At 36.8% G+C, this 23,245-nt stretch overlaps 1 protein-coding gene across 1 annotated transcript in view; it reads left to right on the top strand.

Moving 5' to 3' along the window:
* Window positions 1-23,245, top strand: part of hmcn2 (hemicentin 2) — an 84,043-nt gene that overhangs the window by 37,320 nt on the left and 23,478 nt on the right. Inside the window, 22 exon segments of the mRNA XM_051904154.1 lie at window positions 5,114-5,241; window positions 6,150-6,395; window positions 6,676-6,759; window positions 13,164-13,361; window positions 14,054-14,184; window positions 14,459-14,606; window positions 14,810-14,936; window positions 15,025-15,182; window positions 15,591-15,869; window positions 15,943-16,085; window positions 16,983-17,133; window positions 17,227-17,460; window positions 18,142-18,255; window positions 18,715-18,902; window positions 19,078-19,174; window positions 20,735-20,896; window positions 20,984-21,097; window positions 21,181-21,377; window positions 22,212-22,293; window positions 22,417-22,548; window positions 22,649-22,792; window positions 22,890-23,049. Of these exon segments, the coding sequence (XP_051760114.1) occupies window positions 5,114-5,241; window positions 6,150-6,395; window positions 6,676-6,759; window positions 13,164-13,361; window positions 14,054-14,184; window positions 14,459-14,606; window positions 14,810-14,936; window positions 15,025-15,182; window positions 15,591-15,869; window positions 15,943-16,085; window positions 16,983-17,133; window positions 17,227-17,460; window positions 18,142-18,255; window positions 18,715-18,902; window positions 19,078-19,174; window positions 20,735-20,896; window positions 20,984-21,097; window positions 21,181-21,377; window positions 22,212-22,293; window positions 22,417-22,548; window positions 22,649-22,792; window positions 22,890-23,049 (3,417 nt within the window).

Here is a 23,245-nt window from a genome sequence, read left to right as displayed (position 1 = left end):
TTCTAACTCCCCTGGATAAGAACAAGAGCCAGCTATGCTTCAACAAGAGCCACCGCTGCTCTGTTATAAAGGAGACACATTCGATTTTATCCTGATGGTCTGATGCTTTGCATTTATTTGGATTAGGTGAAAACCAATTTCATCTGCAGGCATCTTTTCTCAGCAAATTCACGTTTTGAGAGTTTTGGAGTATTTTTAATTGTATACAGAAGTACAATGATGTAACATAGGAAAGTAACTGGAGTTAAGACTCTTATAATAGCTACAGTTGACATTTTGCCTGCTTTTAAAGGAATTATCCGGGTTCAATACAAGTTTAGTTGAATCAATAGCATTGGGTTACATAAATTTGGGTTAAATCACAGTTTTAAAAACATCAATAGTATAGTACAGTTTCAATAGTATAGCTATATGACATAAACAATATGCATGTCAACATGATTTTAGTGTTAAAAAAACATACTAACCTTTTCTGTGTAAAGGTATATCCAATTTTACAACTTTGTTGCTTTGACAACATAATGTAAACACTAAAACAATGATTTCAAAATTATTAAAAATTTAAAACTATGATGATTTAAACAGCTTTACATCAACACAATTTTTAACAGAGTGAGTAAATCTTTATTGTCCCTTCACAGGGCAGTTTTTGCAGCATCACATATATGATTCAATTCACAAACATAAAAGACACAAATAGACACAATAAAATAATAAAACAAACATATGACTGTCACGGGTAGCATGTGAAATAAATCCAAAGACGAGATGTGTGACAGAATAAACAATAAAGGTAAAGATAAAGATAACACCAAGAACATGAAACACTACACACCTTTACATTGATGACGCAGAACTCTGAACTGAGGAAAGCTTAAATACACAGGGAACGATCATTAACGAAACAGGAAACAGGTGTGCAGTGCACTAATCAGAAACTACAATGAACGAAAACTCAGGTAAAGACAATGAAACTGAAAACTATTGCATAGAAACTAAACGAGTCATCACACTAACATACAAGAGTAAAATACATAACTGTACATGTACACTTCCACATATACCGTAAGCTACTATATGGCCTAAACTATACGCCAGATGTATCATGATGTACCAGATCATCCTGCCTCTTCATACTTCAAGTATGTATTTACAACTAAAGCTGCATTTGAAATAACAGATCTAGAAGCTCGAACTGTCCTACATTTAGGGGCTCTGTATCGCCTTCCCAAAGGGAGGTGTTAAAATTCTGAATTTAAAATGTGAGAGAAGTCCTCCAAAATACCCAAAGCCTTCCTAAGGTCATTCGTTTCTAATATAAAACAGACAACCTGTGCTTTGCCTGTGATACTCAACCCTAAGTTAACAATTCTCTGCAACTGTGACCTATAGTATATAATCCATAAAACCAACAGAAGTATGTAATGTACAGGAATTTACAGCAAGAGTTTTTATAAAATTATAAGCTTCACACGTCTAAAAATTTTTCCAATTCACTTCAATTATTGGTTTTAAAAAATAAATAAATAAAAAACAAGGGATAAGTCCCAAATTATTTTTGATGGTAATCAACATTATGCCACAAATGCTGTTAACTGAACTTGGTGTGAATGGTGTGATCACATTTACTGTTTATTGTTGTTCAATGAAATTTCACAGGCAAAATCTTATAATTCCAGTAGGAATCCTTGCAATCTCAACTTTTGTGTGAAGGCGAAAAGTTCCCCATGCAGATTTTGCTACAGTTTCAAGTTGATGTTACATAAATTTGTCCTCTTTGATCAACAGAAAGCCACTTGGCTTCTTCTTTGTGAGCAAAAAAAGAAAAAAAATCTCTTCACTATTAACAATGGAAAATTTTGCTGAAATTTACTGTTTACTAAATACTATTGAACCCGGAATATTCCTTTAACGGTTTAAGCTTTGACCAAGATCCTAAAATCTGGCCAAAAACCTGTGTTGGAGAAAAGTTTTTTTAACTCCAGTCATTATGAAGGTCCTGTGGACTCGCATCTACTAATCGTTAGAGTTGCAAGGTTTAAAATCACATGGGGTTTAATGGAAAACATATTACAGTTCATTAAGTCAAAGTTGATGTATTTGCTAATCGGTAAACTGATTATGACAGTGGGGCTAGAGGTATAGGGATCAGAATTGGAGCATGCTGGGTTTTTTTTTATATGGAGCTGAAGCATGTTGATGGCATTAGTCAGAGGGATGCAGAAGACAGGTATTGCATGTATGGATGACAGTTTCAGGATTAGGTAATATGGTCTGTCTGTAAAAGTTGGGAATTACTGGAACGATGAGGCACTGTATTCCTGGTAAGACAAGGAATAAGACCTGTGAATGAGTGTATGTGTTTTGAGTGATAGTCAGAGAGGAAGAAGTGTAGCCTGCATAATGTTTGAGTCTCCAGGAGCTTCCTGTCTCATAAAACAGCATGTCAACGTCTCAGTCTGCCTGACGAGAATAACACGCCACTCCAGAGACATCTGCCACACAGGAAAGAAGATTATGTGTGGAAAGTTTGTTTAATCTAGAATCGGGTGGCTGTGGGGATGTTAGGGGGCACCAGTGCTCACTTTAACCTTAAAGTTTGAGTGTGAACTGCTTTTGTAAAAAGATTTTTTTAGCTTCTTTCTCCTTTCTTTTTTCTCTTTCTCTTTCTCTTTGTCTTTTTCTTTCTCTTTCTCTCCTGATTCCAAAACCGGAACTCCTGATGACCCTAATTACTCACAGTCCAGATTTGCCAGCATGCACATGTGTTTCTACAGGCTGGTTTAAACTGCCCCAACATCGTGTACAAACTGATCCGTATCTGCTCTTTATTGGAATTTGTTGGGGGAGTTTGAACTAATCTAAAACTAAAATGTTGTATATTGTCATGAACAATTAATGAACATTAACACATATTTAAGAGGTCAAATTTCATTTTTTTTTTTTCAAACATGTTTCAGGTGCCAGTATGTTGTATAGCTAAGAAATGCAAAACATGTAAGTACAGTGTATTTCACAGTAAATGTTTAAGTTGCCAATCATAATGGTTTGTTTGTTTAAAAAAAAAAGAATGAAAGAAAGAAACAGTCACTCCAAAACTGATGCTAATTCAGAAATATTCATTATAAATTTTCAAGGTGGCAGCTATAATGCTTTGTAAAAAAAATAAAAAAGAATGACATAAAGAAACAGTCACTCCAAAACTGATGCCATTTCAGAAATAAATGATACATTTCAGAAATATTCATTATAAATTTTCAAGATGGCAGTCATAATGAAAGAAAGAAAGAAAGAAAGAAGATAAAGAATCTCTCCAAGATTGCTGATTAGTCTAGCATAGAATCAGAAATTATTAATACAAAAATTCAAATATTTAAGTGTTTCTGCTCAGCTTCTTTGCAGTTTAGAGATGGGTTAACAGTTTCATATGAGGAAAAACAGCTTTTAGAATCATATAAATTCATGAGAAATTACGTGTAGTCAGTTTAAAGCCAATCTTGGTACGGATCTTGACTGTGATCCAATATTTTGTGACCTAAGTGATCCACTGTTTAGTGACCTCATTAGTCCACATGTGCAAGACTAGTGAGAAGACTTGTGGGAGGTAGAGTAGTTTGTCCCAAATGGGATTTGTTGTATAGTAGCTTGTAGCTTTCTTTCAGATTTATTAGTTGTATTTGTATTTAGGTTGCCATAATAAAGTTGCTAAGCAAATGTTCAAAGTATTCTGGTCTAAATGAAACCAAGCTGATTTTCTCAATTGGGTTCAATTGTGCAAGTTAGAAGTCCACACATTCATATACAGCACACTTACCGTGCAACCTGATGTGCATACTGTTCATCCTAAATAGTATGTGAGATTAGAATAAGTGTGTACCAAAGGATAGCATGTTGAAAATAGTATGCCAAAAGTCCTCAGATGGTCTACTATTTCCGGTAAATTGTTGAAGTGTGGATCCATGCACACTATAACGGCTAATATTGCCCACAACCCATTGCTCTTGGAGGAGGATTAGGTTCAGAACTACAAACAGGAATAAAAAGTGTTAAAGAAAAAACTGAAAAGCATCCAAAATCGCATACTTCTCTACTATATAGTAGATAAAAAACTGTATGTGACAAAAGAAGTATGTCCAAATTCACAGTATTCATAAAAGAGTAGGCAAAAAGTACCCGGATGACCTACTTCTTCGGGTGAGATTCTGAAGCGTACATACGATGGACACTTTACTATCCCATGAGGCCACGGGAGAGGATTTGTGAATGGCAGTGAAGTGACATAACTGACGCTGTTAAGTCACGTGATAGGGGCAACATGGCGAATATAGTATGTCCATATTACATTTATACTATACAGAACATACTTTTTAGCGATCATGAAGTACTTACTTATTCAAAATAAGTACCTACTCAAGAAAGTATGCGATTTCAAACACAGCCAGTGTTTCTCAACCCTGCTCTGGAAGAACTCCCGACACTGTACATTTTGTCTTCCTAATCAAACACACCTGATTCAACTCATCAGCTCATTAGAAGAAACTCCAGGACCTGAAATATGTGTCAGAAAGAGGAGACTTTCAAAATGTGCAGTGTTGGGGGTCCTCCAGGACCAGAAACACTGGATTGTATAAAGGGGTTTGAGTGAGTAATAATCAACATTTAACCTGATAAAAAATATTTATTTAATCTTATCTGTGTTTCATCTGTAGAAACAATGTGAACTTTAATAAAGATACATTTGGCCATTAACCTTTAAATGCAGCTTTAAATCAATTCAACTTCTTTTCTCTCCAATACAGTAGAAAATTTAATGAAATGAAATGTGACAAGATGATTGACAGGCCAGTTTACGGAGACAGAATGCACATAACAATGTGACAGAGTGTCCGTTAAAGAGGCAATTTTATGATGTGATAGTACGTCCCAAACTTTGTCTACTCTTCTGCTACACACTCAAAAGTATGTACTTTTTCTTCACAAAAAGAGTACATACTTTTAGAGAATACTATATGCAGGTGAATTGGGATGCAGTGTTACTCTTTAACAGATATGCTCACTCTAAAACATGCCTCCTTTGACCTCAGAGCCTGACCTTTGATCTCTTCTTACCCAGGTTCACCGTTCTGCCGTCTGGTTCTCTGAAGATTAGTGATGTCAGGCTGATAGACAGTAAATTCTACACCTGTTCTGCTGCTAACCCAGCTGGCAACGTCTCACTCACCTACAATTTGCAAGTACAAGGTACAATCCTTTAATCTCAAGATTTATCTGTGGAAAAAACCTTCAAAATAAATGAAACGGAATGCAAATTTTGTTGTTACAATTACTCATCCCAATGACAATGTCTCTTTTCAGCAAAGATTTGGCAGTGAAATTTAAGCTTTAACTTGTGAACCAAAAAAATAATAAATATTGTGGTGGCACTGTAGTACAGTGATAGTATCAGATAGTAATACCATCATACTTTGATATATACCATGGTACTGATGATTGTCATTATTATCTACCATAGTATTCTCCTGGCACTTTAAAGGATGCATATATATATATATATATATATATATATATATATAATCCATACTGTATAAGCATTGAATTCAAGTGACAATAAAGACATTTATTATTTTGTTATACAAAATATTTCAAATAAATGTTCTTTTGAACTTTCTGTTCATCAAAGAATCATGAAATCACATAAAAAATATTACCAGAAAAATATTAAGAACCACAACTGTTTTCAGCACTGATAATAATATATATTTTGTTAATACCAAATCACCATATTAGAATGATTTCTGAAGAATCATGTGACACTGAAGACTGAAGTAAAGGCTGCTGAAAATTCAGCTTTGCCATCACAGGAATAAATTACATAAAAATAAATATATATACAAATATGTGTGTGTGTGTATAAAAAAAATGATTTTAAATTGTAATAGTATTTCACAATATTTCTGTTTTACTGCCTTTTTGATTAAATGCAACCTTGGTGAGCATAAGAGACTTCTTTCAAAAACATTAAAAAACTTAATGAACTCAAACCTCTGGACGGTAGTGTATAAAGACCTTTTTTATAGAAAAGGTAATGCCATGGTACCTTTTGTATAGTGTGGCCTGTGTATAAATGTATAAATTTTTTTCCCTAACAGTTAAACCAAGGATTCAGCCAGCACCTACGTCTCTGAAAGCTTTGATTGGCCAGACAGTGGTGTTGCCATGTGTGGTCCAAGGAGAGCCAAGCCCTCAGATCAGCTGGCTTCATAACGGACTTCTTGTGGGCAGTGACAGGATGCTGAAGATCCAGGCGGTCCAGCACTCAGACAGTGGGACGTACAGCTGTGTAGCCAGGAATAGTGCTGGAGAAGACACCATTGAGATTGTTCTGGAAGTGTTAGGTATGTTGTCCATAAAATGTTTGAAAATATGGCATGAACTATGAACATTTGTCATTGCGCAAACAACTCTTTGGACACCAAATTTTTTTTAGGAAGGCAATAAATCATTATCCCTAGCTAATTTAAATAATGACTAAACATGACTTATATGCTTGTGTAAACATCCCCAGTGGATATGGACACAAATCACTTATCCCTTTGCTCTCCTCTCTGACCCTTAAGTTGACCTTTGGCTTTGGGTCTTTTATCTTAACCTTCTGAACTGTGTATGTGGTTACAGAAGGCCCCTATTTTGAGACAAATGGAGAGACCATCATTGAGAGTGTGGCTAACAGCAGAGTGGTCATCCCTTGCCCTGCACGAGGTAGGTCATGGAGAGACCAGCATAACATAAACTAGGTCATCACCAGCATATGATTTCGGTTTTCGGATATATTTCTGTACATGTGGTCTATTTTCTTTTCTGTTCCTGTGGGTTAATGCTTGGTTTATTCTCATTTGTAAATCAAAGAGTATTTTAAAAGACTAAATGTAATTCAAACATGAGTTGTTGGTGGTCTAAACTTGTTTTACAAGCAAAACATCTTTTGTCAACCAGCTTTACTAGCTATTTGTTTTTTGTTGTTGTTGTTGTTGTTGTTGTTGTTTTTGTTCTCCCCATCATCATAATATTAATTGCATACAGTTCATTTACATTAACATCACATTCAGATCTTGGTTAAATGTTAGATAACAAAATAACACATGCTATTATAACTATCAAAGAGACTGCCATTATATACTTGCATGTATATAATCAAACAACATACAGTATATGTGGTCTTAAAAGTTTTGCAGCCCATCTTCAACCTAACCACAGGCTCTACTCTTCACCACAGAGGTAACCCAAAACTAACACAACAGAAACCCCTGTAAATCCCAACATAACACAACATTAAACATTAACTTATGTCTCCCTATGTTAATCTTGTGCAAAAACACACAAAATAACACTTAATTTCAACATTTATTTATAGAAATCTGACACAAAGCATGCTGGGAATTAGAAATCTGCTGCAGATCAACTCAATCATATTAAGTTCAGCTTACTACAATGAAATTTTGAGTTCACACAACTTTTTTCAATTAAGTACAATGAACTTTCATTATTATTTGAGTGAAACAAACTCATTTCATTTAATTAATTTCATGAAATGGCCCTCACTGCAGAACATGAGATCCAGGGGGCGAGGTTGGATCCAGATCCAACTCCTCCCACTTTACATATCCCTAAACCTACCCGTCTACGCCCCATGGATCTAAACCTACCCCTCTCCACTCCCTGGATCTGGATCCAACTCCTCCCACTTTACATATCCTTTAACCTACCCGTCTCCGCCCCATGGATCTCGTGTGTTCTGTAGTGAGGGGCTACTGAATTTCACTGTTCAGTTTTACAGTGTAGATAGATAGATTGATGGATGGATGGATGGATGGATAGATAGATGTAATTCTGAAAAAAAAAAAAAAACATGGACTATAGTAATTATAATTAGCTTTATTTAGAAGCAATAAGTTTATGGTATGACTCCATTTAGATATCTAAGTAAACAAGTATGTGTGTGAGAAAATGATGTGATAAAAGCTGTACTGAAAGCTATCTTGGTGTCTTTGTGAGTCTTGTATTTATTTATTTTTTTCTACTGTCTCTCACCATATTGTCTCTTTTCTCACTGCAGCCTCATTTTGGCTGCTGGCGACATCCTCGTTCGGTAACACTTTGCACAGGTTTAACAACTCATTTCACATAAACAGACCTGGAGAGGAAGTCAAATGCCTTCACTTGCTTGGAGTGAGAGGTGTTTAGTGTGAATTTGTGTCTGTTTATAAGTGATACATACCCAGCTCTTCCCGTACACGCTGTAAACTAATAGGTGTTGTTTTGATGGAAACCTGCCATGGAAACCCTGCATGTCGCGGATATGACATGATGTGTGTGTTTGTGTGCAGCAGCTGGAACACTACTCTTTTCCTCTGTCTCTGTGGGCAACATCTGCTTTCCTGCATGAGATGGCCCACTGGGAGAGGAATCCTAATTAGGGACTGTTGCAGGCGGAGAGGAGGAGAGCTAAGAGCGAGAGTACAGGGTTTGATGGGTCGTTTTTACAGCTAGAAAAGAGGCGGTTATCAGTCTGTCTTGAATCAGAACAAAGACTGTCAAGTCATTCTTACTATTAAGTGGAATGTGTGCTGTATCTCTAATGTTGTTATGGCGACTGAGAACTCAGACATCTGTGTTGCACTTAATGAAAGGTACTTAATACAGATATGACAGTACATAAGTGCAAATGGCCCTGCTGTCTTGCATATTTGGTGGTGGATGATGGTAATCATTATGCTTAGAAGAATGTGCTTGTCTGTAAAATAAGATGACATTCCCAGTAATCATACTTCACAGAAAAAGAGCTAACCAAACACAACCTTTAAAGTTGATTTAACCTTAACGTGTGTTAATGTAAACAGGGAAACTAGTTAATGGAGAACTAGTATGCAAAATTCACTTTTACATGGTGTTTGAACATAAATGTGTGTCGACAGTGTGTGTACACAACCACCTTATAATGATAAAAATCCACCCACTCCTTTTTTTTAATCCCCATAAAACCTCAACAGTCTCATTGAAGAAGCCGTTTTCATTTTCTGAGCAATGTGACATCACATTGCGCAGGCCCCGCCCATGACTGCTGACAGACTCTGCCATATTAGCATAGTTTCCGCCCTGAGTAAGTTGTACATTATGCGAGTTGAGTTGCTGTTTACATTCACAGACATAACCAACTGTGTTATGTGAACTTTGTGTTTTTGACATAACCATGTGTGTATTTGGCTGTTTAAGCACAATAAAATGTTAAAGAGAAGTTAGTTTAATACTCACCAGATGTGCCGTCTGACAGCTAGCTTTCTGTGCGTGTGCTTTAGAAGTTTAAACTGATATAGCTTTAAAACGCATTCAGATAATAAACATTTATGATGAAGAACAACTGCAATGTCCCTGAGCGTGATCATGATATAGATGATGTTCAAAACCAAGCAGATGTTTGGCAGAGTATCCGATGCATGCAGGAGTTGTGAATGAAGGAAGTGCTATTCTGGATAGGCGGTGGGGAGCAGCAGCTCATTTGCATTTAAAGACACATGCATGAGAACATCTGAGACTTAAATTACATCTTTTAAAGTTAACTAAAACTAAAATTACTTGAAATAAAATTAACGTAAACTGAGATAATAAAATAAAATAAAATTTGATCTTATTTTATTTCAGCTAGTTGCCAGTGCAAGATTTCTTATTTTCATTCATTCATTTTGTAAAAAATAAATAAATAAAAATGTTATAAACATACAACAAAATTACTAAACCTAAAATTAAAATGGAACTGGAAAATATAACAACAAAAACAAATTCAAAATATTAATAAAAACTATAATAGTATTTAAGTGATACTAAAATAACACATGCTGATTTGGTGGTCAAAAAACATTTCTTAGACAGTTGTGCTGCTTAATATTTTTGTGGAAAACATGATACATTTTTTTCAAGATTCTTTGATGAATAGAAAGTTCAAAAGAACAGCATTTATTCAAACAGAAATCTTTTGTAAACTTATAAATGATTTATTGTCACCTTTGGTCAGTTTAATGCATCCATGTTGAATAAAAGTACAAATTAAAAAAAAAAAAAAAAAATCTTACTGACCCAAACCCCCCCCCCCCCTTTTTGTGCTTTTTAACATTTTACTTAAGGTTATGTTAACATAACCAAATTTAAATCATTTTAAGACTTACTGGGGCCCCCCTGGAAGTTTGCCAAGGCCCCACAGTGGGCACAGGCCCTCTGGTTGAGAACCATTGCTCTTGAATTATAATGATTTTTCATAATGATGTTTGGAAATTATCATTATTTTTGCAGTTCTGTTTGATGCTTTTAGTGGCAAAATTTTAAACATCTATATACAATACATGCATACAGTTTTGTTATAACAGAATGTCTTAATCCTACAGGTGTGTTAGATAAGGAAGACATTTAAAATACGCCAAAAGGATTAGGAGTGAGGAAGTCTGTCCTTTTCAAACTGATCCATTTCATCTGGTTCACGCTGAAAGACATGACCCCACCCAAGGAACTCACATAAGCCTCTTTTTATAACGCGCATCATTTGAAGTATTGTTCGAGGGATTTCTGACAAATAAACTGGTCCTAATGTTATCCTATAATGTAAACGGGACCAGCTGCACATCATTCTTTAAGTCACAAAAACAATAAATCCAAACATTATGACTGTAAACATCTGCTCTGGGAGTTCTCTTCCCTCCACTCCTGATTGGCTTGTTGTTAATAAAAAAAACTGACTTATTGTATACAGTGTCCCCTAAAAGCATTTGGACAATTAAGATGCACTTAAAATGTATGAATGTCTTTGAATTACGTAATAAAATATTACACCAAGTGACATTTATTTTGAAGATCGCACAAACACATGTTTGAAGTAAAATACTTCACAAAAAAAAATATTGTAAGAAAGTGAAGACAAAAAGTATTTATACACTATGTAGCTGTCAAACATTAGCGGATCATGTTCATAGTTAATGTGATGAACTACGCCTGTGCTTACTCTAATAGGACACCTGTGTGAATTTGACCTCAGTTGTCCCAGTTGGCTAAAAGTCATTTCAAACAATTTTAGTTCTAAGAAAAGCTCCAGCATCATTTATTTGCAGATGCCATCTGGTTTGTTATTTTCTGTATTCATTTACTGACTCGCATGTTGTTTCAGACCTGTATGACTTACATTCCTCTGAAAGAAGATATTTTGAAGATATTTTTTTAGGGTCACGGTTTCGGTACGGTTCGGTGCTATATTCATGGAAAATAGGACTACTGTCAAATAAGAATAAAGAAAATAAGAACAAATAATCAAACTACAAGCAACAGCAAAAATCAATACAGTAGAGCAAAGATTCGAATAAAATATAAACAGTGCTTTTCAGGTTTTTCAGATATCTAACAGTAGTTTTCAGGTACAGAAAATGAATAAAGTAATCAAATATAAAATAACACAGCATATTATCTTCACTGTGTTAAATAAAGATGAATCATTATTGAAGTTATAAAAGCTATTCAGTCAAGAGCAGTGAGTGATTTCTTTGTCATTTGTTGTTTGATTAACATTAAAAACTCAGGCAGCAGGAATATTAGGCTTCTTTCCCTTTAAGACATAATGCACAATCCAGTACATATACTGTTACACGTGCGTTGTATTTTTTCGACTGTTATACGTTCACTTAAGACATAACCGACTGTTTGCAATGATACTTGCCTAAATGGGGATGTTGACATAATTTTTGTGTGAATTTGTTTGTTCAAGTGCAAGACTTGAAAGAGAACTCAGTATTTGCACGCTGTCTGATAAGTGTTCGGATGAGCCGCGCGCGTACACAAATCTTCTCATAGTGCGCGCGAGTTGTCTTTCGCGTCTTGCTCATGAATGTTTCAATTAGCAAGGCTTAAATGAGTTTAGTTTAAACACAGATAGCAACATGTGCTGTTCATACTTCACCTGCGCTCGCGCGCTGTCAACACCCGGGTGATGACTGCTCATATTCGAGCATACGGCACTCGCAGTGAACCAAGTTTACAAAGAGTGACAGTTTTGTCCACGTTTTTTGATCATCGCTGTTGTAACGTTTTGGGATGCCAGAATGCATATTTATAGTCTGAAACATACATTATCTGAACTCTGTCTGTCTATTTTACATGTTGCAACTGTTTTCAACAAACCATTAGCCTATAGATTCATCATCATTTGAGATGAACCGCGGTGCAACTGCGTGCCGAACCGTAAGTGGAGAACGTTACGGTTCGATTTTTTTGTTACCGAGAACCGTTGCACCCCTAATAAACACTGAGACATTCTTCAATATATAGTCGCAGAGGTTTGGAATGACACTGGGGTGAATAAATGATGACAGAATTTTCTTTTTGGGTGAACTATCCCTTTATGTCCAAATATGTTCAAATTCTTTTTGGACCTCTTTTTGTGTCATCCTCCCCCACCCCCACATCCCTAATATATTTCTTCCACCATTTTATAGACTCTACATGTCACATGGAAGAGTTTCATCTAAAGCTCTCTGTGTGAAACCAAACACAAACACTTCTCAGTATCTGTCATTTCTGCTCAAATGGCCTTTGAGGAGTTTTAAGACATGACTGTAAAACAAGTACAAGGTTAAGAGCCCCTGCCCCCTGCCTCGTCACTTAAAGCTAACCTAGTAAAGTTCATAACACATCTGTTAAAGGGGTCTTGTAGGCTGATATAGGACCTCATTGGTGTGTTTAAACTACTGCCCTTACTGTAGTCCTGAGGTCTCTAGACTTTTGTCTTTGAGCTATAAATCTAGTGTTCTTATGCTTGATCAGGTCTCCTCTGATATACTGTCTCTGGCATCTTCACTCAGTGAATTTCACCTTGAAGTACTGCTTGACAGGACACCAACTGTTCCACTTCTGAGGAGAGAAATTTACTGGCATCCTCTTTGTTTCTGCTCTTTGTTGTCTTGCTGTCAGATGGATGGATATCTGGTCTTCTTTTTAAGCTCTGGCGAGCCGTGTGTTCAGGGTGCACGGGGAATTGTGATTCTGACTACTCTGATCGATGTCTTCTCTTTCACACACAGCTTCTCTCTGCATCTCTCTTAATTGTTCTTTTGCGGTTGTCATCCCCTGGCTAGGGTCTCCTACTCCTTGGGTGCGATGGTTCAAAAATGGCCTGGAGGTCCATATGGAGCGATCAGAGCACGGTGTATCTCTGGGTGACAATGGCTCTTTGGTGATTGGCTCAGCTTCAGCCAGTCACAGTGGAGACTTCAAGTGTGTGGCCACTAATGAAGCAGGATCAGTGGAGAGGAAGACCAGGCTAAAGGTCAATGGTGAGATACTTGCAGCATTTCCAGTGGCCAATAGCTTTATAATAAATTTAAAATTAATGTCTATTTAGTCTTATTTAGATCATTGATACCCAACAAGAGCCACAGGAAGCTAAACCTGTCCACGGAAAAAAATAATATAGTGCAAAATATTAATGTAATATAAATTTAATCCATATAAAATAATATAAAATTTACTTTTAAAAAAACATATATATATATTATAAATTATTTATAAAAATATAATATAATAAGTTTATACTAATTATTAATAGACTAACTATTTATTATATTATATTATTAATATATTTTAAATATAATTTTTTAAGTCATTAAAAATATTACATTATTACTGACATTATTTACTGATTTTTTTTGAAACTTTGATAAAACAGAATATTTTTAAGAGTAAAAACAATTATGTGAGTAATGTATGCAGGTTTCACAAATTTGTGTGGATGATGCTCTTTTTCTCTTTAATAATATTCATGATAATACTAAATGTATCTGATATAATATATGTAGGAGTTAATAGAAATATATTTCGGATTTTAGAGTAGGCACTTAGAGTAGATTTATTGGAAAGTCTTTTGTTGCTTGATTACATGCCTAATTAATTATACAAGCAATTTTCAATCAGGGATTAACGCCGATTCGAATTATGCTGAATGATTTCTGTGTCTTCACAAATCTAGTTCCTCCAGAGATTCAAGACGATGGTCAGCCATTGAATCTGACAGTCACGCTGAAGCAGCCCCTCACACTGGGATGTGATGCTTTCGGCATCCCAGCCCCAACTATTACCTGGACTAAAGACAACAGACCTGTAGGTTTCCTCTTGTAGGAAGATTTTTCATAAACATTTCGTTATATAAATATATAGTCATTTTTTTCTGACCACAAAATGCCACAACTGTCAAAATCAAATATTCCATGTAATAGTTGTTTTTTGTTTTGTTTTGTTTTGTTTTGTTTTGTTTTGCAACCTGTATGACAGTCCTCCAGTGTGCTGATAGCATAGTTCCACCTAGTGGCCATGACATTCATCACAAGTCTTGGCCACTACTATTCTAAATCAATTACCCGCTCTGTGATTCTAGGTACTGGAGACCCCAGGAGTTTATCTGCAGAATGGAAAAAGGCTTTTAAAGATTTATCGTGTTCAGCATGATCACGCTGGCCGCTTTTCCTGCACTGCCCAGAACTCTGCTGGGGAAGCCAAGAGGGAGTACACTATTGAAGTACAAGGTGAAATATAGACAGACAGGCATTGTAATTTAAAGTAACCTTGAGGTACACAGAACAAAGTGTTGTTAGGCTAAATAATAGGCTTTGTTTTTGTCTTTAACTTGTAACATTTGACTCCCTTTGGTTTGTTTTTCGGGTTGTTGTTAGCAACGCTGTAACAATGATCTTAGAGTGATTTCTAATTTATTCTTATGTATATTTAGCTCCACCAGCAATTTCAGGTTCCTCAGGAGTGCAGGAACTGACCGTCATGGTGGGGCAGGAAGTGGACATGCAGTGCAGAGTTAGTGGCCGTCCACTGCCTACCGTGGAATGGAGTCACGATGGAGAGTGAGTCAATGACACATACAATCACATGCTCCTCTTTTCCAGCTTCTATGCTCATGTGTGCTCGTATATTCCCTCCCCACTGTCTCAGGGTTTTATCCCGTAATGGAGACCCTCATGTGGAGTTTCTGGAGAAGGGGCAGGTGTTGAGGGTGAAGTCTGTCAGGCCGAGGGATCGTGGCCTGTATCAGTGTGTGGCCAGTAACAACGCTGGGACTCAGACACGACAGTTTAGGCTGAATGTACAAGGTAAGTGGTAGGGATGGGAATCATAAGAGATTCTTTAATTATGTAATTAATTCTTACAAGCCTTAATTATGACATAACACAATAAGTTTTAAGCTATATTTGTTTGACTCATTAAAAAGAACTGGCACGAGTCATTAATTCAAGAATTGGACTAAACTGGTTGCACTGTATGTTTTGATTCACTAAAACAAACTGAATCATAAGAGTCATTCATTCAAGAATCAGACTACACTGTTTGTGCTGTATGGTTTCGATTTATTAAAAAGACCTGAATCAAAAGAGTCGTTTGTTTAAGGATTGGACTACTCTGTACTTTGGAAATGTTTGTCCCCATTGGTTTTGATTATATATATATTATCCTCATTATCCTCATCATCCTCCAATTTCTATTCTCTTGTCTTTTCACAGCTGCTCCCATGATTCGTGACTCTGGTGAGAATTCGGAGGTGACTGTAGTTCTGGGCTTCCCTGCTGTTCTTCACTGTGAAGTTGAGGGGGTCCCACCTCCCACTATCACTTGGCTAAAGGACAACCAGCCCATTGTGTCCAGCCCTCAGCTCACATACACACAGGGTGGACAGTTTTTGCGTGTGGCTGCGGCCCGTGGTGAGGATGCAGGTGCCTACACCTGCCGAGCAACCAACCCGGCTGGAACAGCACACAGACACCACACGCTAAGAATTATGGGTAGGTAGGCACGGGATTCATGGCTGAATGATGTTTGTTTTTGTCAGAGATTAATGCTGTGCCATTTCCTCAGTACCTCCACAGATAGAGGGGGATTCTACGACTCTCAGCTTCGGCAGAAGAGAAGAGAAAGTGAGAATTAATGGGACTTTGACCTTGTCATGCCTGGCCAAAGGATTTCCAGAACCCGTTACACAATGGTTCAAAGATGGACAGGTCCGTATGTCTGTTTAGTAACTCTCAGGTTCTTCCATAGCTCTTTCTAGACCACACTTTATGATATGTGAATATTTCTTTTATTCAGCTGTTAATGAATAAACAAGAAGTTAATATTGAGTCACTTACTTTTAAAACACAATATTGCCAGTTACTTTGACTATTTTCATTCTCCCAACTAAAATAGTTCCAAATGAAAGCTAAAGCAGAATCAACTGTTGTGCGTCTCTGAACAACAAACAGTAGTGGATCCAAAACAAATCAGCATTTTTGAATGAATTGGTTGAATTAATAATTCAATGACTCACTCATTACATGTTTTATTCCTGAATAAATCAGTGTGTTTAAACAAATCGGTTTAAATCAGTGATTAAGTGACTCAATCATAAAGACAGTAACTGTGTTTGAAATCACCCCCTATCCACTCATTCACCATTCCCTACATTTCTCCACTAATAAAGTCCACTTGAAGGAGTGAATGAAATGAGTGAGAGAATTCGGACACTGAGTGCGACGGAAGGGCTGCCGCTTTTACATAATTTGTGCTCACTGTTTAATAATCATTTGAAACTTTGTAAACTATCAGCTCCAGTAGTTATGAAAAGATTTATTTTGAGCTCTATCATGGAAACTAGCATATAAACCTTAATTAAACAATTTAATAATCAATTGAAAAGGAATTTAAAGTGTTTTTCTTTGTTTTCTTCTCTGATAAGTGGTGAATCAAGAAATGAATCAAGAGGTTAAAATTAAAGCAATAAATATTCTTCTAAACCACAGCTGCTCATGTCCAGGAAGAAACCGGGCCTGAAATCACACCAAGGCTCTTCTAATCAGATTTTGAGGAATAATGAATGAAATAGTATATAAAAACACTCTCTTATTCATGTTCCACAGCTATTAAATGGGAATACACACACCGGTCTGAGAGTGAACAGTCACATGCTCCACTTTGAGAATGCCATGCTATCCCATGAGGGCCAGTACACATGTGTGGTTACCAATTCTGCTGGAGAGGATAAGAGAGACTTCCACCTCACTATACAGGGTCAGTGCAAATTATACACAGATAAAGTTCAGTTTTTTACTGCTGTATTAGATTTTTCAAAGATGTTCATGTTTGTTTCTCAAACCTCCTCAGTTCCTCCAATCTTTCACCGGGTAATTAATGGTGCTGCTGGTTTCTCACTGGGAGAGAGAGAGGGGGATGAAGAGGACCCTGATGGCACTGAAGGGATGGTTGAAAGACGGGAGGTGGTCCTGGGACACTCCATCAGTCTGTCCTGCGAGAGCAATGCCATTCCTCCTCCTCGACTCAGTTGGTACAGACAAGGCCGGCAACTTACCAGCTCAGATGGAGTTGTGCTGTTACCTGGTGAGTGGAGTGAAACGTTCCTATTGTACCTTGAGTCAGTATATAAGGTTTTATTTAGTTCAGACAGCATGTTTTAGATATGAAATGGAATATTAATACAACTTCTGTATCCTCTCTTTTGCTCACCTAGACATTTGTTTGATGAAAAAATACAGTAAAAACGGCAAAGCTAAATTTTCAACAGCCATTACTCCAGTCTTTAGTGTCACACGATCCTTGAAAAATCATTCTAATATGCTGATTTGGTGCTTTTCCTATTATTATAATCAATGTTGAAACGGCTTAATAATTTTGTGGAAACCATGATATAGTTTCTTTGATGAATAGAAAGTTCAAAAGATCAGCATTTATTTGATATATAAAGTCTTTATTGTCACGTTTGATCAATTTAATGCATTCTTGCTGAATAAAAGTATTAATTTCTTTCATAAAAATATTTTGCTGACCCTATTTTTTTAATAGTAGACTATATATTTATGTTGGTATTACCATGTCCAATATATGTCCAAAAAACTTGGTATTATCATGTTAACACCATGGTTCTTTTTAGTTATTGTAGCTAAAAACATGCAATCCATCTTGCAATTAAAGATAAAAACATTAGCAAATGCTATAATGTATATACAGTACAGTATATAAAGAATATTTTACTTGTTTGTTTATTTGCGTGTTTCTCTTCAGGAGGACATGTCCTGCAGATCCCACGGGTACAGCTTGAGGATGCTGGGAAATACACCTGCCAGGCTGTGAATGAAGCTGGAGAGGACAAAATGCACTATGACCTCGAGGTGTTGGGTAAGGGAGTAAATCCAACAGGCAGATCTCTATGATCTCTAGATCTCTATCTCTACTTTCTACATAACTCCCTCTCGAACTCTTAGATCATCGTTTACATTCTTCTTAGTTCTTCCTCGCATGCGTTTGGCTCCTATGGGATCTTGAGCTTTTAGTTATGCTGCTCCTCATCTGTGGAACTTGCTCCCACAGGAAATTTGCAATAGTGACTCTCTCCCTACTTTTAAATCTTGTCTGAAAACACATCTTTTTTTAGGCAGGCATACAAGTGACATTTTGTTTTTTGTTTTTTTTAAATTGTTGTATGTAAATTGTTTTATCTGCTTGTAAGGTGTCCTTGAGTGTCACGTAAGGCACCCATAAATAAAATGTATTATTATTATTATTATTATTATTATGGCATTCAATAATGAGAATAAATTATCTTCATAAACGTGATTCTTTGTGCATTTTACGCAGTTCCTCCTGTGATTGATGGTCAGACTGATGAGTTCATGCAGGAAGTCGATGCTGTGGTCAACACCACTGTATCACTGCGGTGTGATGTCACAGGAAACCCCACTCCATCTGTATCTTGGCTGAAGGATGGTCTGCCCCTCTATAGCGGCCCTCGCCATCAGATAATGGAGGATGGGAAACTGCTGGAGGTGATGGTCATGAGCCCAGTTTTACCCCAATCCTCTCCTATTTAAACATAAAATCATTGAATTATATTTGTATGTGGATTTAAATGGATCATAAATTAATCTTACAAGGTTAACACAAAGATTTTGCTACTTTGAAAGACAATGCCTTTTATGACTCACCTGTGCTTTTCTGTAGATACTGAATGTGCAAGTGTCAGATGCGGCCAGTTATCAGTGTGTGGCGGAGAATAAGGCTGGAGCTGTCGAGAGACTCTACAGCTTGTCTATTCAAGGTAGGAGCAATTGACAGAGTTCCCACAGTCATGAAAAACCAGGGTATTTTGATTTTCAGCCCTGAAAATATCATTGAAATTAATAAAATCTTGAAGTCCTGAAAACATAATGGAAATTTCATTAATAATGAACATGAATTATGTTCTGCTCTAAAATATTTTACAGGCTAAATATTTGCATTAACCAACATAACAATTCATCACCTCCAGCAGTTTCCAATCTTCTAGTACAGGAGTGCAAACTTAAAACAGGTGGCCGTTTACACGGCACCGTTTTCAACTAAAAATGTAAAACTTTTTATGCATTTTGGCTGTTCATTTACACAAAAACAGAGTTTTGGGGGCCTGAAAACAAACTTTTGAAAACGCGAATGTGTGCAAACGGTGATGTCATGCGCATGCATATTACGTGTTGAAAAAGTCACATCGCCAACTACTGGCCTGGCAGCATAATACAGCGTTTTTAGTAGTTTTCGAGGATCCGTGTGAACAAGGATCGTTTTGACAATGGTGTCATCTGTACACGAAAAATGCAAAGGAAAAACTGTTCTGTTTTTAGTACATCGTTGTCATGTAAACGTGCCCTCAGTTCCTAGAGGCCCACAGCCCTGCAGAATTTAGCTTCAACCCTAATAAAACGCACCTGATCCAGCTAATAAAGTCCTTCAGGCTTATTTGAAAACTACAGAGCTGTGCTTGAAATCACCCCCTGTACCCTCATTCACTATTCTCTATATTACTCCACTAATATAGTACACTTAAAGGAGTGAATGAAAATGACTGAGTGAATTTGGATAATGAGTGCGCCTGAAAGGTCTGAAGCTTTTGGATAATGCTTGTGCTTGCTGTTTAATAATCATTTGAAACTTAGCAGACTGGCAGCTCCAGTAGTCATGAAAAGCTGCAGGCGCCATCTTCTGGAGAGACACGGGAATTCTTTCAGTGTGACCATCACAGTGTATTATGGGTATTATCTAGCTGTTGAGTGTACATCGGTTGTACACTCATTATTTCGGTGCATTATGGGATTGAATGAGCACACTCAATAACATCCACTATGGTTTCAGACATAACTACAAATAGCTGTCCCCTAAAATAGTGCTAAATATAGGGGGTGATTTTGGACACAGCCTAGGCATGTGTGTTGGAACAGGGTTGGCCCTCCAGGAACTGAGTTTTACATCCCTGCTTTTGTATCTATTTTTAAAGAAATGAATAGTTTTATTCAGCAAGGACTAATTAAATTGATCAAAATTAACAATAAAGACATGTACTGTATAACGTTACAAAAGATTTATATTTTAAATAAATACTGAAAAATTCTGAAAAAAATATATCACAGTTTTCACAAAAAATGGTTTTCACAATGCCTTGGTAAGCATAAAAGACTTCTTTGAAAAATGTTAAAAATCTTACCGACCCCAATTTTTTGAATGGCAGTGCAAATTATGGTTATATACTGTATATCATCCTTATCTGTTCATGCAACACCAAAGAATGTAATACATTGTTAAAAATATGTACGTATGTGGCATAATTTTTTTTTATTTTTAATGTTAGTTCCACCAAGGATTGTGGGCCGCCGGGAGGAAGATATGAGCGTGGTGGAGGGTCACATGATCTCTCTGCTGTGTGATGTGCAGGCATACCCACCTGCTGACATCATCTGGACCAAAGATGGGCAGGTGCTAGAGTTCACCACTGGCATCCACATACTACCAGGTGATTTGCAGTCTAAATATAACTCTCTGTGTTTATAAATAATGCTTCATGAAGCATGTATGTAATGTGCCATCATTCTGTCCAAAGGTGGTCAGATGCTGCAGCTTCCCAGGGCTGGACAGCAGGATGCTGGCCAATATGTCTGTACAGCCACAAACTCAGCCGGACAAGACCAAAAGAGTATTCTCCTTACGGTTTATGGTTAGTGGTTTTAGGCATTTTAGTTAATTAATTGCTTCAGAAGATTAATATAGTAATTAACACTTTGATTTGGCCCTTTCTAGCCCTGCCTACACTGGTGCCACGTATTGAATCAGAATCAGAGGTTATGACACCTCAGGTCGGGTCATCGCTTATTCTGCGTTGTGAAGCCAATGGCATCCCTGAACCAGAGGTCACATGGTATCGTAATGGACTTCAGCTGGCTGCTGGGAATGGTTTGAGGATAGAGCGCCAGCAGCTAGAGATAGTTGGTGTACAGGTAATAAAGCACTGTGAAAACTCTCACATATCCATATACAGACTTTAAATTCATATAAAGTTATATACACTATCATTCAAAAATTTAGGGTAATTATGATTTTTTGTATGAAATATGATTCCTTTTTGAAATAAATTAATATTTTTATTCAGCAAGGATGCATTAAATTGATCAAAAGTGTCAGTAAAGACATCTATACTGTCAAAAAATGTGTATCTCAAATAAATGCTGTTTTAAGTTTGTTTCCTCCACTGAATAAAAAAATACTTTTTTCAGAAGTGCATGATATAAACTCACAATTGTGAGTTATAAAGTCAGAATTGCGAGATATAAATTTGCAATTCTAAAAAAAGTCAGTCTTTTTTTTCCTCAGAATCGGACTTTATAACTCGCAATTGCGAGTTTATATCTCAATTCTGAGAAAAGAAGTCAGAATTGTGAGGAAAAAAGTCAGAATTGCGAGTTTATATTTCGGAATTCTGACTTTATAACACGCAATTGCGACTTTATATCACACAATTCTGACTTTATACCTCGCAATTGCGACTTTATTCAGAATTGTGAAGATATTAAACTCTCAATTGTGAAGAAAAAATTTCAAAATTGTGAGATAAAAAGTCACAATTATCTTTTTTTTTTTTTTTTTATTCCGTGGTGGAAACAAGCTTCCATAGTTTTTGTTTTAACATTCTAGTCATCAAAGAATCCTGAAAAAAATAGAGTTTTCACTCTACTTTTTTAAACAATTATGTGGAAAGTGCAGCATAAATGAATAAATAAGTGGTGTATTTATAATTATTTCTTTGTTGACCTGGTTTCTGACTTTTTTCTTAGGTGGCTGATGGCGGGGTGTACACCTGTAAGGTGTCCAACATTGCGGGTCAAGTAGATCGCACCTTTAGAGTAACAGTTCATGGTGAGTCCTAAAAACAAATCATAACTGCAACATTTATGTAAATGTCCTCTATTTGCATATGCATTACAACAGTTATAGGTGCTATAAGCAATTTCAGATGTTTTGCTTAACTTTCATTTATAGTGCCTCCTGTGATGGAGGGACCTCTTCATGAGACCCTCACTCAGAACCTGGGCTCCCACATCACCCTCATCTGTGAGGCCTCTGGCGTACCTGTACCCAACATCGCTTGGCTGAAAGATGGCTCCCCTATCGGTCAGTTAAATACTGCATTCCTTCGGATGTTAGTGTGTTGTTAGTGTTAGTGTGCTTTTGTTTATGATGTTGCTTTTTTGTTGTTTATTTCTATGTTTAGAAAGTACTTTGCAATGGAACTGGTCAATGAGAGGAAACAGACTGGAGTTAGGCCCTCTGCAGCTCTCTCATGCAGGCACTTACACCTGCATCGCCAAAAACAGTGAAGGGCAGACACAGAAAGACTACTCACTTACTATATATGGTAAAACTGCCTTAATCACTAATCTCTGAATGAAATAATCTCAGTCTTGTTTCTTAATTCACACTGTGGGATAACCAAATGTATTTGGCACCATCAGCGTCACCCACCATTGTAGATTCTGGTCACCCATCAGAGGTCAGTGCACCTGTAGGGGAGGAACTGACTCTTGAATGTCAGGTGATGGGTACACCTACTCCCAAAGTGAGCTGGCTGAAGAATGGAAAGACTCTTGAGAATGGAAACACAGAACATATAGAGTAAGACTTTCACACACACTCATTTATGGTGGTATCGCCGGCGCGACAGCCGACTCCAGTGTGTTAATAATATAATATAATTAGAGTTGTGAAAAGTACAGACTTCGGTACCACATCGTTACTGAAATTTAAAAGTGTGACACTTTGAACGCTGTTGAGCGGATTGGTAAACGCCTCTGATTGGCCATTGTGTTGA

This window comes from Ctenopharyngodon idella, chromosome 8 (genome assembly GCF_019924925.1).
Source record: "Ctenopharyngodon idella isolate HZGC_01 chromosome 8, HZGC01, whole genome shotgun sequence".
Classification (NCBI taxonomy): domain Eukaryota; kingdom Metazoa; phylum Chordata; class Actinopteri; order Cypriniformes; family Xenocyprididae; genus Ctenopharyngodon; species Ctenopharyngodon idella.
Note: the sequence above shows the minus strand (reverse complement) of the source record. Positions and strands in the feature narration are given on the sequence as shown.